The sequence below is a fragment of the Camellia sinensis genome, chromosome 10, assembly GCF_055761805.1.
Source record: "Camellia sinensis isolate YWXY chromosome 10, ASM5576180v1, whole genome shotgun sequence".
In the NCBI taxonomy this organism is placed as follows: Eukaryota; Viridiplantae; Streptophyta; class Magnoliopsida; order Ericales; family Theaceae; genus Camellia; species Camellia sinensis.
Genome location: NC_138970.1, coordinates 145,906,513 through 145,924,669, shown reverse-complemented (window position 1 = coordinate 145,924,669; position 18,157 = coordinate 145,906,513). Strand labels below are relative to the sequence as shown.

Below are 18,157 nucleotides of genomic sequence, written 5' to 3'. Positions count from 1 at the left end.
CCATTTTGTATGGACGTGGCTGATTCAGCCTAATTTGTCGGGACGTAGCTAAATTAGCCCAAGTTTTCCTTCCCAAACGGTGCTTTAGAAAATAAAATGGGGGAAGTGAATGAAAATGTTGTTTTATTTTGGATATGATTTATATAGTCATTCACATTTTATTTTATTTATTTATTTATTTATTCTAATTTATGAATCAAACGCAAAATGAAAAAATACAAGGAGAAAGTACATGCAAGTTGAAATTAGGGAAAAAAATTACAAATACATAAGCGATGTAAGTGTGTCTGTGGTTAGGGATGACAATGGAGGTTAATGGGGTGCATATTAATTCCCCATCCCCATTCCCCTATAATAATTTTTCCACATTCCCCAATTATATTGCCTCCCCATCTCCTAATGGGTTTGGATTTCCCCAACCCAATATGACCCCTTTTTTTTTTTTTTCGTTTCAAGGTTCACAACCAAAGCTAAATATACATTCAATCTTTTTTTTTTTATTTGGCTCAACAACAAAATCAAATACACATTAATTAATTAAAATGTTTGTTTTAAAATAATCAAATAAGCTCACAAGAACATGAGATAAAATTGTTTTCATATATTTATATAACAAAATCAATCTGGGTTAAAGACATTCTAATAAAATAATGTTGTTGTAATTTGGAGATGAACCAGTCCATCTTCTCTTCTCTTCTCTTCTCTCTACAGTCTCCAATAACCATTTGTGTACAAGTATGTTCCTCTTTGTCTCCTCATTGAGTTGCTTTTCTTTTTTCCATTTGGCTGTATTGGGGGGATAATGGGCACCCAGATCATTAAGCAAATTTATTGAATTTAGAAGTCAAGTTTCATTGGATTAATTTAGTCTCTGTACTGTTGATGAAATTTTGACTGGTAAATGGGTGTTCATTACTTCATTCATTTGGTTTGTTTTTAGTTTACTGAAGATGAGATGAAGATTACCCTATTTTAAATAATCTGTTTTGAATTCCGTCCTTTAGCTTTCTTACAGATTGCATCTTGCAAGCTTTACAAGTATGAATCAAAACATCTCAATACTTATATATATATATATATATAGCCATTTTCTGAATTGTTTTAAACCAATTTGCTATCAATTTTCAGATTGTTCAGTGAAATCTCATCTAATGGAAGCAGAATTGATGGAATCTAGAGTAGCTATAAGAACAAAAAAGGATTCAAATCTTAATTCAGTACTGTAAATTAAATACTGAGAAATTTCTCTAGAATTTTGTAAACACATACACAAGAAATGAGTTCAAAAAAAATCTGGCAAGAAAAACAAAAATAGATCACAATGATCATGAAGAATTAATTACCTGATCGAAAACACAAACCCAGATTAAACCAGTGAAACCAGCGAATTGTTGAGGGATTTCATGTATGTTCAGCAACAAATCAATGAAATCTGTCTTTAATTTCAGTAAGCGAAACAGAGAGAGAACAAGAGAGAACGAGAGAGAGAAACTCACCACGCTGAAAAACCACTATGGTAAGCGCTGACTTAGATCGCCGCCGCTAGATCGTTGCCTTCGCAAATCGCCGATGCTGGAGTGAGAAGATCCGAGTGATGCTGGAATGAAATCTGCTTAGGCTCACTATGCGAATGAGAAAAGAACCCTAGTTCTAAACACAACATATGGGGAAATGGACGGGTGCCCATCTCGACCCATATCCCATGAAAACACCACTTAATTACTCGATTGATAATTAAAAAAAAAATCATATATGTGGGTCGGTTTTCCTGGATATCCATAGGATAGGATTCCTATTGCCATTCTTTTCTGTGGTGGAGTGTAAATAAAAGGGTGTGGGGGTATAAGTATCATTTGCGTATCTCCATGTGTTGGTCATTTTTTTTTTTCAAACTCCAACCTTCATATAGTTTCTCAAAATACAAAATCTATATGTCCCGTTTGTTTTCAGAGATAGAACGAGGTAATTGATAGTGAGGGGATTAATAAAATTATGTTTATTTTAATGATAGTTGTTAGTATGTGGATTGTTAAATTAACTTTATATAAAATAAATATAAAATAATAAAACAAATAAAATTATGATTTTTAGTTAGGGCAAAACACCAATAAATTTCAAATTTTAATTTGTTAAACCATTGGTTTTGCTTTTTATTTTGTAGACTAATAAGTCATATTTGAATGTTAAAAGCTCACTATAGGCCTTTTTTAGATTTCCTTTCTTTTCGAACATCAGCAACATTAACTACACCAACAACATCATCAAATATCATCAACATCATAAAACATCATCAACATTGATCAAACATCAACTACATCATCAACATCACCAACATCATAAAATATCATCAAACATCAACTACATCATCAAACATCATCAACATCATAAAAAAATCATCAACATCATCAAATATCAACTACAACATCACCAATATTGTGAACATCATCAAACATCAACTACATCTTCAACATCATCAAACATCACCAACATCATAAAACATTATCAAACATCAACTACATCATCATACATAATCAACATCACCAACATTGTGAACATCATCAAACATCAACTACATCTTCAACCTCATCAAATATCATCATACACCAATATGGGATACAATATATTGATGTTTATACAATATAACAAACAAAAATACCATGCCAAATATAAAATATAACAAGATACCATACCAAATATAAAAATGACTAAATGGTTTACAAAAAAAACACTCAAGACTAGATAGAGTAACATTTCCCAATATGAGATTTATGAGTAATTTTTCCTTTTAGTTATCAAAAAATATAAAATCATTAAACATTAATATTCAAAAAAAAAATGCCCAACGTGTTAAAAAAAATTAAAAATTACTCATAAATCTCATATTGGGAAATGTTACTCTATCTAGTCCATAGTGTTTTTTTGTAAACCATTTAATCATTTTTATATTTGGTATGGTATCTTGTTATATTTTATATTTGGCATGGTATCTTTGTTTGTTATATTGTATAAACATCAATATATTGTATCCCATATTGGTGTATGATGATGTTTGATGAGGTTGAAGATGTAGTTGATGTTTGATGATGTTTACAATGTTGGTGATGTTGATTATGTATGATGATGTAGTTGATGTTTTATGATATTTTATGATGTTGGTGATGTTTGATGAGGTTGAAGATGTAGTTGATGTTTGATGATGTTCATAATGTTGGTAATGTTGTAGTTGATGTTTGATGATGTTGATGATTTTGTATGATGTTGGTGATGTTGATGAAGTTTGATGATGTAGTTGATGTTTGATCAATGTTGATGATGTTTTATGATGTTTGATGATGTTGTTGGTGTAGTTAATATTATTGATGTTCAAAAAGGAGGAAAATCTAAAAAAGGCCTATAGTAAGCTTTTAACATTCAAATAGGACTTATTAGTCTACAAAATAAAAGGCAAAACCAAATGGTTTAACAAATTAAAATTTGGGATTTATTGGTGTTTTGCCCTAATTAAAAATCATAATTTTATTTGTTTTATTATTTTATATTTATTTTATATAAAGCTAATTTAACAATCCCCACACTAACAACTATCATTAAAATAAACACAATTTTATTAATCCCCTCACTATCAATTACCTCATCTATCTCTGAAAACAAACGGGACGTATAGATTTTGTACTTTGAGAAACTATATGGAGGTTGGAGTTTGAAAAAAAAAAATTACCAACACATGGAGATACGCAAGTGATACTTATACCCCCGCACCCCTTTATTTACACTCCACCACAGAAAAGAATGGCAATAGGAATCCTATCCTATGGATATCCATGAAAACGACCCATATATATGATTATTTTTTTAATTATCAATCGAGTAATTAAGTGGTGTTTTTATAAGATATGGGTTAGGATGGGCACCCACCCATTTCCCCATATGTTGTGTTTAGAACTAGGGTTCTCTTCTCATTCGCACAGTGAGCCTAAGCAGACTTCATTCTAGCATCACTCGGATCTTCTCACTTCAGCATCGACGATTTGCGAAGGCAACGATCTAGCGGTGGCGATCTCCGTTGGCGCTTACCACGGTGGTTCTCCAGCATGGTGAGTTTCTCTCTCTCGTTCTCTCTTGTTCTCTCTCTATTTCGCTTACTGAAATTAAAGACAGATTTCATTGATTTGTTGTTGAACATACATGAAATCCCTCAACAATTCACTGGTTTCACTGGTTTAATCTGGGTTTGTGTTTTCGATCATGTAATTAATTCTTCATGATCATTGTGATCTGTTTTCGTTTTTCTTGCCAGATTTTTTTTGAACTCACTTCTTGTGTGTGTGTTTACAAAATTCTAGAGAAATTTCTCGGTATTTAATTTACAGTACTGAATTAAGATTTGAATCCTTTTTAGTTCTTATAGCTACTCCAGATTCCATCAATTCTGCTTCCATTGGATGAGATTTCACTGAACAATCTGAAAATTGATAGCAAATTGGTTTAAAGCAATTTAGAAAATGGTTATATATATATATATATAAGTATTGAGAGGTTTTGATTCATACTTGTAAAGCTTGCAAGATGCAATCTGTATGAAACCAAAAGGAGGGAATTCAAAACAGATTATTTAAAATAGGGTAATCTTCATCTCATCTTCAGTAAACTAAAAACAAACCAAATGAATGAAGTAATGAACACCCATTTACCAGTCAAAATTTCATCAACAGTACAGAGACTACATTAATCTAATGAAACTTGACTTCTAAATTCAATAAATTTGCTTAATGATCTGGGTGCCCATTATTCCCCCAATACAGCCAAATGGAAAAAAGAAAAGCAACTCAATGAGGAGATAAAGAGGAACATACCTGTACACACATGGTTATTGGAGACTGGAGAGAGAAGAGAAGAGGAGAGAAGATGGACTGGTTCATCTCCAAATTACAACAACATTATTTTATTAGAATGTCTTTAACCCAGATTGATTTTGTTATATAAATATATGAAAACAATTTTATCTCATGTTCTTGTGAGCTTATTTGATTATTTTAAAACAAACATTTTAATTAATTAATGTGTATTTGATTTTGTTGTTGAGCCAAAAAAAAAAAAAAAAAGATTGAATGTATATTTAGCTTTGGTTGTGAACCTTGAAACGAAAAAAAAAAGGGGGGGTCGTGTTGGGTTGGGGAAATCCAGACCCATTAGGAGATGGGGAGGGTAATACAATTGGGGAATGTGGAAAAATTATTATAGGGGAATGGGGATGGGGAATTAATATGCACCCCATTAACCTCCATTGCCATCCCTAACCACAGACACACTTACATCGCTCATGTATTTGTAATTTTTTCCCCTAATTTCAACTTGCATGTACTTTCCCCTTGTATTTTTTCACTTTGCGTTTGATTCATAAAGTAGAATAAATAAATAAATAAATAAAATAAGATGTGAGTGACTATATAAATCATATCCAAAATAAAACAACATTTTCATAAATTTGTTTTGTTTGTGGCTTTCGAATTGGTAGTCCGTTCGGACTAGGATGGGCATTGGGTGAGCAAATTGTTAGGTTGGCCGAAGATGTGGTATTACAAAAATAGTCCGTTAGCTTAGTGAGTTGCCGGACGTCCGGCTGGTTAACTACAAATTATTATTATTATTATTACTAGGGTGATGCACCAATAAATCCCAAATTAACAACTTATACGCTGTTTAGTCATAAAAATTTTCTTATAGACTGAAAGGTCCCATTATAGGGAAATTGACCATAGAGGGCATATACATAAAACATCATCATCATCAAAACAACATCGTCGTTATCAAAACAACATCAAATATCATCATCAAAACAACATCAAACATCATCATCAAAACAACATCAAACATCACAACATCATCATCAAAACAATATCAAACATCACAAACATCATCATCAAAACAACATCAAACATCAAATATCACAACATCATCATCAAAACAATATCAAACATCAAACATTACAACATCATCATCAAAACAATATCAAACATCACAAACATCATCATCAAAACAACATCAAACATCAAACATCACAACATCATCATCAAAACAATATCCAACATCACAAACATCATCATCAAAACAACATCAAACATCACAACATCATCATCAAACATCATCATCATCAACATCAAACATCATCACATCATCAACAACACAACAACACAACATCAAACATCACAACAACATCATTGGATATAATATTAATACACTAATTAATGGATATAATACCACTCTTCAACCATTGGATTGAATCTATCAAAATGTCCACACACAATCATTTCTCATTAAACTTAACTCACACCCTCAATCCATCTCATTTCATTCATCGTCTGTTGCTCTTCACCTCCCTGATCGGCGTCATTAGCCTTGCTGCCACCGTGCCAGCGCCGCTCTTCGCTCGTCGCCGGTGCTGCTCTTCGCTTGTGGTACGTAGCTCTCCCTCTCTCTTTGTTCTTTCTCTTTGCTCTATCTCCATTCCTTAATGCTCCACAGATTTCTCTTTCTGTTGGCTCCATTCCTTAGGGTTAGAAACAACGCCAAAAGCTTTGTAGTTGTCGAGAACACTGATCCAGTACCACATTGATCAACATCGTCAACATCAGCGCTGATCCACACCAATCCAGTACCACCGCCGTGAGATCGTGACCTCTCTGCCGTCGTGGTTCGCAATCGTTTGCAACGTTTGTTGGGAAAAGGCTGATCTTAATGTTGATGATGATGTTGGCGATGATGTTGATGTTCGCTGGATCTTAATGTTTTTGTTGTGATGTTAATGTTGATGATGATGTTTAATAATGTTGATATTGGCGATGGTGTTTGATGTTCGCTGGATCTTAATGTTTGATGAATAATGAATATCAATGTTTGATGAATAATGTTGATAAATGGGTCTTAATATTCAACTGGGTATATATGTTGGTGATGTTCGATCCTTGTTTGATGACTAATGTTGGTGCTGATGATGATTATTAAATAAACAATATTACCAAAATAAAATGGGACTAAATGGTGCATAAGAAAACTTTTAGGACTAAATGGTTCAACTTTTCAGAAAATAGGATATATGGGTAAATTTTCCTAAAAAAAAAACTTATTTTATAAAGGGCAAAGCACCAATAAATCCCAAATTTTAATTTGTTAAACCATTTGGTCCTGCCTTTTATTTTGTAGACTAATAAGTCTTATTTGAATGTTAAAAGCTCACTATAGGCCTTTTTTAGATTTCCCTCCTTTTCGAGCATCAGCAACATTAACTATACCAACAACATCATCAACATTAGAAAACATCATCAACATTGATCAAACATCAACTATATCATCAAACATCATCAACATCACCAATATCATAAAACATCATCAAACATCATCGACATCACCAAAATCATAAAAAATCATCAACATCATCAAACATCAACTACAACATCACCAACATTGTAAACATCATCAAACATCAACTACATCTTCAACCTCATCAAACATCATCATACACCAATATGGGATACAATATATTGATGTTTATACAATATAACAAACAAAGATACCATGCCAAATATAAAATATAACAAGATGCCATACCAAATATAAAAAAGACTAAATGGTTTACAAAAAAACACTATGGACTAAATAGAGTAACATTTCCCAATATGAGATTTATGAGTAATTTTTAATTTTTTTTAACATGTTGGGCATTTTTTTTTGAATATTAATGTTTAGTATTTCTCGAAAACAAAATATGAAATTAACACAATATAGTTGAACCAGTGTAGAAAGATCAGCTCCGCTAAGGTTTTCGCAAGCTTCATCACTCTCGATAGCAATTAAATCCACACTAGCATCTATAGGCTTCTTCCTAGCAAGAGCTTTTAAGATCAACCCACGTTCATCTGGACTGGGCAGAGGGACATAAAGGGGTTTGCCTAACCTTCCACGCCGTAACACAGCACGGTCCATCACTTTAGGTCTGGTATGCATTTTGGCAAGATCAGATATGATAACTTGGTAGACAAAAGACAATAGTATTTTGCTATCAGAGCAAACTTCAAGAAAAAGAACTGGGATCACCTGTTTGTGGCACCAATGACGTAAACACCACGTCGCTGATCTGCACCGTCTAGCTCTATCAGTAGTTGTATAATAAGAAATGAATTCATTGTCAAATCCATAATCTGATAATAAATTTTTGATAAATGAAGCATTAGAGGGTGACTCAGTCCCCTAGTGTTGGTGCAATTCTCATTTTGTGACACAAAACCCATTCACAAACCAAGCAAACCAATCCTTGTGACATTTGTTCCGGTGTGGTTTGTGTGGTTCGTTGGTTCTCGTTCGGAAAGTTTTCTTCCCCAACTCAATATGCATTTCATTAAAGACATAAGATGAGTAGGTAAGCATAAGTGAATTCAGATACCGAATAGGTAAATTTGTTAGACCTGGTTCAAACGCCGCTCAACAACCCAGCCCCCCTCCTTTCCACGCTTTGTAGTCAAAGCATCCACCTGCAGATGTTGAAGCGACAGATGAGCACAAGTTAAAAACACTAACAGTAATGACTGATACAAAGACCAATTCTATAGGTATATAACTGTCAACCAAACCCATTAAGGATTTTGGCTAAAATAAAACAACTCATCTGAACATGTGAAGTTCAACTAGCAGCAAACCCTGTACAGCCCATGTTTTATAACAGAGTGCAGATCATTATTGGACCATTTTTTTTTTAAATACAAGACTTCATTGTTAAACTAAAAAGGGCAGTTTATATACAATTACACTATTATATAGTTGGCTTAAATTTTAGTCCTATGAAATATAAATGGAGACCAAGAAGGGAAAAAAAATCCCAAGAGAGAGATGAATGAATAAAAAATTTACATGAAGTGCTTGTGATGTGAATGGCTCTGTCCTTTCTGCATTGATAGGAGTATGGAATTGTCGTTCTTCCCTATCTTGCATCATGGCCAAAAGTAGATGTAAAGTTTGATGAAGAAGGGAGGTCCATGATTCCATAATTATCTAAATGCATCATTGTTATGTTGAAAGAGGTCCATATTTTCATAATTTAAGTCAGAAATATTGGGAATAGTACCAACAGTAACAAGCCACTTACCTCATCAAAGAAAATTATGCACGGGGCACATGTTCTTGCTCGGCTGAATATTGTCCTAACAGCCAACTCGCTTTCACCAACATATTTGTTCAGAAGTTTAGGGCCCTTTACCGGTGAACATAATTTAGAAATTACAGTTGAAATTAGCATGTTTAAACAAAAGATTGGACAGTGAAAATAAAGTGACAAACCTTAATATGAATGAAATTGGCTCCAGCCTCATTGGCAACAGCCTTAGTAATTAATTGTTTCCCACAGCCTGGAGGTCCATAAAGCAAAAATCCTGTCTCTAGATCTACCCTGAATCCCTGAAAATGCCAGCTAAATCTAAGAACACACACCTTATGATGTCAAAAACATAGGATGACTCTCTACTCTACCCTTATGTTGGTTTCCCTCTGCACCATCTTGACGGTGATTTATAATTTGACATTTAAATGTAATAATTACCTCATAATCCTCGGGATATTTTATACGCCTAACTATGTAACGGTCAAACTCCTTCTTAAAAAATGGAGCCCTCTAACATCTTCCCATTTTACATTAGGAATGGCAGAAAATCCTTCTCTTCTTGAAGAGGGTTGAACCATTTTAGCTGCTTCCTGCAGGTAACATGGTTTTGTGATGGCCATCATTTTATTAGTAAATCAATCACAAAATAACTCATTCAAAATATAAAACAAAAATTATTTTTAAGTATAGACAACAAAATAAGTAGTCAATCTCAATTTCAGATATGAAAAATGCTACATCATAAAACCATTATACAACATCCAGCAATTCTACATGTTTAACTACATGCACATTCAGATTAAAGGAATTTCCCATTGAAGCACAAAAGGGAACTGTTAAATCATTAAACTCAACTAAAATTTGGATCGCTGAAGTATCATGAAGAAAATGAAGATACTTCTTCCAAAGGATGATACTGATAAGACAAACATGTATTGAGAAGAAGCAACATCAAAATTAAAAGTATGTTGCATTTTTCGAAATATTAATAACATTAGATAGCATTCATTCAAAAAATTCAGATACCTCAAAATCAGCCATAGTGATGCTAAGATTTTCCATCTCTTCAAGCAGCCATGGATGCCTCCACCTATCTTTAGTATGATCCACATCTGTAGGTTCTCCAGATAGATCAGACTTTCTTCTATCAATAATTCTCTTCATAGCAAGGTTACTAGCCTTGTTAGCTAGAGCCGCCAAGTCAACCCCAACAAACCCTAGTGTGGACCTGGCTATTTTCACAAGATCAAAAGCACCCTCAAGTCTAAGATTGCATATCAGAGCAAAAAGAATCTCAACACTTGTATTTTCATCTGGAACACCTAAAACAATCTCACGATCAAATCTTCCAGGCCTCCTTAATGCAGGATCAACTGCATCAGGCCTATTGGTAGCTCCAATCACAAGAACATAGCCTGGTCTACAATCAGAACTTTCTGCATTTGTGTTTGCATCAGCCGGTTGTACAAGCCTGTGTGATTCATCCATGCAAGTCATCAACTGTGTCACAATCCTTCTCTCCATCTCCCTCTGTAGATTCTCTCATTTTGAAGCAATTGCAGCAATCTCGTCAATGAATACAATAGATGGTGCTGTTCTATCTGCTTTCATAAAAAGATCCCGAATGTTTTCTTCCGATGCACCTGAAATATTTACCACAAAAAATAAAATAATTATAAGCATTAGAAAGCCTCTCCATCACAAAGTTGAGCCTAAGGAAGCAGGAAGACCAGTAAATGGTTTCTTGGAGCCAGCAATATGCAACAATTGCCATCTCATGAAAACTTGATTTGATAAAAGTTTGATGAAAGGATTGGATCTCATTTTCAACAAAAATTTCATCAAATTTAAATTTGACAAAGGATTTGATGAAGGATTGGAGATAGAAACTCTTACCTTTTTTATTCATCAATTGGTTAAAACTTAAAAGCTTGATCTCATATGGGATGCTCCATTAGTTTTTTTTAATCAAAATTAACTTACAAAAAACTTGATTGGTGAAAAAATTGAATGCACCAATCCTCACTCTGTCAAAATTTTCATCAAAATCCTTTTCAGAAACTCCAAGCTTATCCTAGAGCTTCTTTATCAAATTTGGTGAAAAACTTGTTTTTGCCTGGATTTCATGAAATTTTTTGGTGAAACTAATCAAACTAAACCAAGTAGAAAAATATTTATATATTATTGAATAAAAACACTAATTAATACCTGAAACACCAGAGACCAATTCAGTAGCAGAAATCTTATAGAATGGAACACCAGTCTCATTAGCAATGGCATGAGCAAGCTTCGTCTTTCCACAACCTGGCGGACCGTGCAACAAAATCCCCGCCATTGGCCTCACTCCGAGCCACCTCGGTAACTGCGGATGATACAATGGAACTATCACCTCCATCTTCAATTCCTCCACAACTCCACTCATCTCACCCAAATCCCTGAATCTTGGCCCATCATTTTCTTTCACCTCTTCACCACCACCACCACCACCATCGCCATCACCATTCAAACCTTTTTCAAATCTTTTCAAATCTCCTTCAAGCAAATCAACCTAATCATCAGCCTTCGAAAAATCGATTCCACCTCCACATTCTTCTTTAATTTTTCAGCATCCTTCGATTCACTATAACTCGCACGAAGCATCGACTTCATCAAATCGAACTCTAAATCACGTCTTCCGATGTCGACACTGCACCGTCTGTCAATTTTGATTCCAATTCAGACGAAGAACTCGACTGATCGATGATACCAATTCGCTTCCTTCGAATGTGTTGATTTTCCAATCGCTGCAACCTCTCCTCACTCGTGTCGATTCTCTTCACCCTCTTATAAGCAGATTCATCTTCATCATCTTCTTCTTCTTTTTCTTCGTCGTCGAAGACGAAGTTTGATGTGGACGGACGGCCTTGATTACTTGATGTAATGCTCGTCGATTTGATGTGTTCTAGGGTTTTTTGAACGGTAGTTGTGAAAGGTTGGAGCTTTTGACGACTATATCCTGGGAAATTCGAGCGGAGGTGGCTGACGATTTCGTCGACGGTGGCTTATTTGTGCTTGTTGCAGGACTCGATGTGGCGGCGGAGGACTCGTTCGAAGTCTATCGACGGCGGCGATCCACTGCCTCTTCTTCTCTTTCCCATTTTCATCTCTCTCTAGGGTTCAGAGCTTAGTTGAATGGCGGAGGGAGAGAGAGAGAACGAGAAGGGTTTTGACTGAGTTATGAGTTTGGGAACTCGGGCGAGTCAACTCAGTGCTGTGCGCTGCGAGGCTGGTTCGGAGATTACATGGGCTAGACAACTTGAGCCCGTATTTCAATTATAAGGCCTAAGATGGGCCTATAGGCTCGTAGGGTTGTACTTTAAAATTTTTGCAGGAATTGGAAATTATATAACTAGTTATTTGCATTTTTATAATTTTATAATTTACAATTCTCTGAAAAAAAAATAGATCCGTTTGTAATTGTGTACTAAACAAGAAGTCCTCTATCTATTAGATCGAAACTATTATAAAACTATTGACTAAAATATAAGAGAAAAAGTGAGAGAAAATAATTACATGTCTCTTTATAATTGAAATGACACACCACGTATGATATAAGTTGAACCTACATAAAAAAATTAAAATTTTTTGCATTAGACATTTAAAGATTGGGATTGAGTCTTAGAAATCTTCCCCCATCTCCGTTTTTGACAATGTATGATAAATTATATTTTCAATTGTTATTTGAATTTTATTTTGTTTCCACATCTTCTAATAGTAAACAAGTACATAAAATCTTTATACTTCAATTCATGTTTTAATATAGTCTTCCTCTCACTCACTGTTAAATACAAATTTGGATAAAAAGTATGTGTAGGTCGCAAGAGTCTGTTTTGGAGACATTGGAGTAAAAAAATTATAAAACAAATTATGCATTTTTACCTTTATTTATAAATAAATAAATAAATAAATACTCAAATTTCACATGGAGACCCCCTATAATAATTATGATTCAATCCTTTTAGTTTCTCTTGTTTCAATTTTCACTCAAATTTTAAAACAACTTATATTTGGAAAATTTATTTTAAAATAACATGAATTGGAAAATAACTCCCCACACACAAGAGTTCACATTTATAGAAGATCATGAATGCATATATGTGTTCCTTCGTTTCATTGATCAAGGATCTACAAAAGACTACAACAGGACCAAAGGGACTTTCACCTTTGAAAGGGTTACTAAAAACACTTCAAAAGGAAACACAAAGATCCTAACTTGAGTTTTGGAAAGGAAAAAAAAATAAAAAATCAATCAAGATAAACTTTAACATCAATACCATTGTTAATGAGAGACTGAACAACAGCTCTTATCTTCCCTTCAAACTTATCCCTCTCCCTCGGAGTATACGAAGCCGTGTAGACATCCGCTTCTCGTGCTCTCTCTGCTAAAATCCGTCCTACGGCCAAACACACCGGTATATCTGATCGCGACTTGAGTGCGGCTTTGATGTCTTTGGAGTTGGTACCAGCAACCGCAACTTGCTTGCTCGTCACCCTGTGAGTGAACGAGGCCGAAACAAAGCGTTTAGATATGAACACGTCAAGCGTAAATGGCTCCATGTAAGCTATTGTACGTTGTTTGAAGGATACGTGCTTGTCTGTATTCTTCGACTTCTCCTCCTTCTGGTATATGTATGGCCGACTATTGTCATCGTCGAGATAATCCTCTACCCCAAAAAAGCTTTTTGGTCCCAAAGAAGGCTGTGAAATTATAAAATGGGCTAAAGATATAAAAAGGGACAAATACATCAAAGTCAGATTTTGAACAAGAAAACTTCAAATTCTTTCACAACAAATTGTACAAGTTTTAGAGCCTGTAAGATTTTTGTTTTATTGATGATAGGGTAAATTACACTAATCACCCTTGTTTTTTGAAAAAAAATAAAATAAAATAAGCTGTACAAGTTTATCATAATTACATTAACACACTCTTTTAGTAAGGCTAAAACAAGCATAGCTAATGCAGTTGGTGTGTAAACACATGAATAATCAATGACAAAATATAGTGTAAATGCTATGATATTATCATATCCTAAGAAGTACGGACACGGACACGTAACACGATACGGACACGTAGACATGTAAATTTTCAAAAAAATGTAGGGCATGACACGTTAAGGACACGTTCAAAATATATATTTTTATTATATGTATATTTTTAAATGTTTAATATATATTTCATGTCAAATATTTAATTTTATCAAATTTATCAACCTTATATATGCTATTTTAGTAAAAAAATAAAAAAATAATAATTTTTTTTGAAAAAAATAGTACTCAGCATGTCCCTAACGTATCCCTAGCATGTCCTCAATGTGTCCCATGCGTGTTCTCAGCATGTATCCGCAGTGTGTCCAAAGTGTTCCAGCGTATCCAACTCTTTCCAGCGTGTCCGACACTTGTCCAGAGCGTATCCATGTCCAACATGTGTAGGACGCCTATGCACGACCTCCAGAAAGGTGTCTATGCTTCATAAATCATATCATAATATCAAATTTTTTTTCCAACTAGACGAATTACTAATTACTGATGAAAAGTGTTACATGAATGAAATTCATAGGGATACAGTGTAATTATGCCAAACTTGTGGGGGCTTGGCATATTTTTCAAACCTCAAGGGAGGTCAATGTAATTTATCCTTGATGATAAAATCATTTTACCTTTGACTACAACTTGGGTGCCAAAATCACTGCCCTCAGTTGTCTTGGTTTTAAGTTGTCATATTAAAATTTCAGAGCAAGAGCGGAGATTTCAGAAGCAAGTTAAATCAATCAAGAAGTTGTAAGTGACTAGAACAAGAGTGCTTTAACAATTTTAAGAACATAAAAAACCTAAAAAATAGCGGAGATGCTTCAACCGAGTAAAAGCAAACCAATTCACTCCTCAACAATAACAAGCGCTTTTTGAGGGGGGAAATGGACCACTACGACACCAACCTTTTCAAATTTGCATAGCTATTTGGAATGCAAGCCAGACTTCTAGCTGTTGCATCTCAAATCTATTATGCTACAATAAATCTTCATTCAACATAGTTATAGCATGATTCTTGGATGTTTTCCTGGAGTGTCAAGTTCAATGAACTATAATCAGCATGAAAATGAGTAGCTAACAAAATCTTTCAAAACTCACAATGATTTTAACTATTATATTCAGTCATAAGCAAGACGTAACTAAATTGGCTGAGGATCTCAACTTTGTTGATGTAAAATGGCATGCTATTCATACGGTTTACCTTGCAGTTTCTCGGATGTGAATATCAACAATGTTTTATACGGTTAATTAAGATTTTCAGGCCATATTTCATATTATAAGGACTGGATTCACTTTCTAGACCCGTATTTGCCACACTACTTGATTTGATAATTATAACAAATTACTCATTATCCACAACAGTTCTTTCAGATCCCAAAAAATTCATTGGCATGTTGTTCTCATCACCTCGCCAATGTTTCCTTGGTTCTAAGGTTGGCAATAGCAATACATTACAAAAAGAGAAAAGCAAAATAACGTCTATACTATGTCCAAAAACAATGGCAAGAATGAACACTGCGAAGGACTCAATAGCAGTAACATCAAATTATTGGAAATCAAGCTAAAAAAAAAAAAAAATTGTTGAACATAGCTAAACACACAATTCAAACTAACATAAAAATGGCAACTTTTGCCCCCCAAAAAACATAACAGACATAAAATTTACTAATTGAAAGATTGCTACTGCTGCATTAATAGTCAGCTTTAGGGTGCCAAAAAAAATTATCATGATCCATATTCTATAGAAAGTTGATTCAAGAGAAAAATATATCCCGTACCCTCAAAACAAAATTCAAGAGTGTACCTGGCCACAGTGAATACCTCTTGTTTGTGAATACAAACAAAGCCTAATTTTATCACCTCCATCACTACATAACTTGTGATATGCTTGCTTCAACATGGTTCCAAAAACCAAACTCCAGCTAGAAAACAAACAACAGTTCCATTAGTCGCACTACAATTTCAAAAGGAAATTATGATTCCAATATGTGCATCAACATACATTGTTACAAGACCAAGCTTTTTAGAAACTACAATTTCAATGGGAAATTATGATTCAACAGACACCTACGCTATGTTTGGATTGAGTGATTTGGAGAGAAAAGAAAAGAAATGGAGTGATATGTATTTCTCCTATTTGTTTGGATAATCTAAGTAGAGAGAAATGGGAAGAAATAGAGAGAAATGGAGAGAAACTCATTTCTCTTATAAGCCTCATTTTCAATCTTCCCAAAAGTGGAGAGATTGGGGGAGAAAAGAAACCATTACTTTTATAATACCAATTTGTCCCTATAAAAATAAAAGAAATAAAATGATTGAAAATATAAAAATGTTATTTTGATAATATAACATAAAATAATTTCTTTTCTTTTCTCTTAATGAAATCTAACCAAACAAGAATGGGAGAAATCATAATCATTTCTTTTCTTTTATTTCTTCTTTATCCAAACAAAAAAGAGAGAAATCACAATCATTTCTTTTCTTTTCTCTCCTAGGTTCCCAAACATAGTGCTAATAATAATATACTAAAAATCTCAGGGTCCAAAATTATTTCTTTTTGACATTTATTCGAACACAAAAGAGACATTGTAGTTCCATTTTCTGTTTCTATACTAGTTCATTTACATTGGCAAATTCGGCACAAATTAAAATTCCAAACTTTATGCCTCAGATTTGCTGATAAACACGCAATCATCAAACAACAAACGAATTGGGTCAACCCAATCAGCTAAAAAGAATATCAAAAAAACCCAAATCGAGTACTCATTCACTCAGTAACAAAACACCCATTAGTTTTCCATAATCACATCCATATATAAAGAAACGACTGAATCGATTAGGTATATTGGGTCTGACCCAATATGGGTCGAAGTCTGTTTGATCACAGGAAAAGCTTACCTGGTTCGATTGTGAAGTGTAAACAATGACACAAGTTTCGGTAACTGACGGTGACGAAATGGAGTGGAAGTTCAGTCCAGTTCCGGGCGGCGGAGATGGGTGGTGTTGTCGAGGGGAAGTGCCTGAGAATGCCGTCGGCGAGTGACCGCGGTCTCTACGGTACGCTCTGTGGATGGTGTCTGCTTGGTTATTTTCTCGGGAGCCAAACAAACACCCGATTCTCAAAGCCTAAACCCTTCGAATATAAAGATTTGGAAAATCCTATTTTTTTAAAAAAATAATACAAATTTATTCACATTAACTTAAAAATTACTCAGAAATTAATTTCTACCACATTCTATGTGGAGTCCATATAAATCTCATACTACACAAATTAATCTAAATATTATACTACACAAATTAATCTTTACCAAACAATCACTCACTTAAGAAATTCTGAATAGATAAGTCTGAGTCCCTTTAATAAAAAAATTTGATTGTAAAAATAAAAATTAAATTACAGTAACCTAATTTAAAGTTTAGAAAAAAAAAAAAAACGACACTCTCTCACAATTTTTACATAATTATATTAGACTATCTTAATATTTTAATTTATATTACTTTTAGTTCATTTTCATCAATAATTTATTTCATTAGTCATATGAATGAGGAAAAAAAATATTATCATTGTTTTTATACTTAAATATATATTTATTCTTATTTTTTTTATGCTATTTGCTTTCAATTTGTTTAGTCTAGTAGGCATTTTACCTATCTAAATAATACTATAAAGTATACATTTTATTTTGCCTGTCAACTATTATATGTTTCTACTCTAACCATGCTCTTTATTTTAGCTATTCATCCAAATACTATTAACTTTATAGAATGTCACGTCAGCAACAAAGATGGAGGGAAATAATCCTAATGATTAAGTACATTTTGCCTAGCCTTGAAGGCTAGCTACATGTAGCTAGTGAATGTGAGTTGAGCCAAAATGCCTAATCATATACCTAGTGCATTGGAGTTGAAAAAGGTGAGTCACATTAGGCATTTTGACTAACA

General features: G+C 33.8%; 1 protein-coding gene and 1 pseudogene across 2 annotated transcripts; both read right to left on the bottom strand.

Annotated features, from left to right (window-relative positions):
- Nucleotides 1-6,508: 6,508 nt before the first annotated feature.
- Nucleotides 6,509-12,285, bottom strand: LOC145800748 (cell division control protein 48 homolog C-like; annotated as a pseudogene). Its single transcript, XR_014341501.1, has 9 exons — nt 11,357-12,285; nt 10,175-10,791; nt 9,587-9,738; nt 9,328-9,444; nt 9,137-9,241; nt 8,438-8,525; nt 8,092-8,146; nt 7,709-7,990; nt 6,509-6,593 (listed from the first exon to the last, which is right to left on the bottom strand). The product of XR_014341501.1 is annotated as a cell division control protein 48 homolog C-like (transcript).
- Nucleotides 12,286-13,271: 986 nt separating this feature from the next.
- Nucleotides 13,272-16,419, bottom strand: LOC145789155 (uncharacterized). Its single transcript, XM_082892536.1, has 2 exons — nt 16,020-16,419; nt 13,272-13,885 (listed from the first exon to the last, which is right to left on the bottom strand). The coding sequence occupies exons 1-2, from the start codon at nt 16,113-16,115 to the stop codon at nt 13,433-13,435; spliced, it is 549 nt and encodes a 182-aa protein (XP_082748662.1). The 5' UTR covers nt 16,116-16,419; the 3' UTR covers nt 13,272-13,432.
- Nucleotides 16,420-18,157: the final 1,738 nt, after the last annotated feature.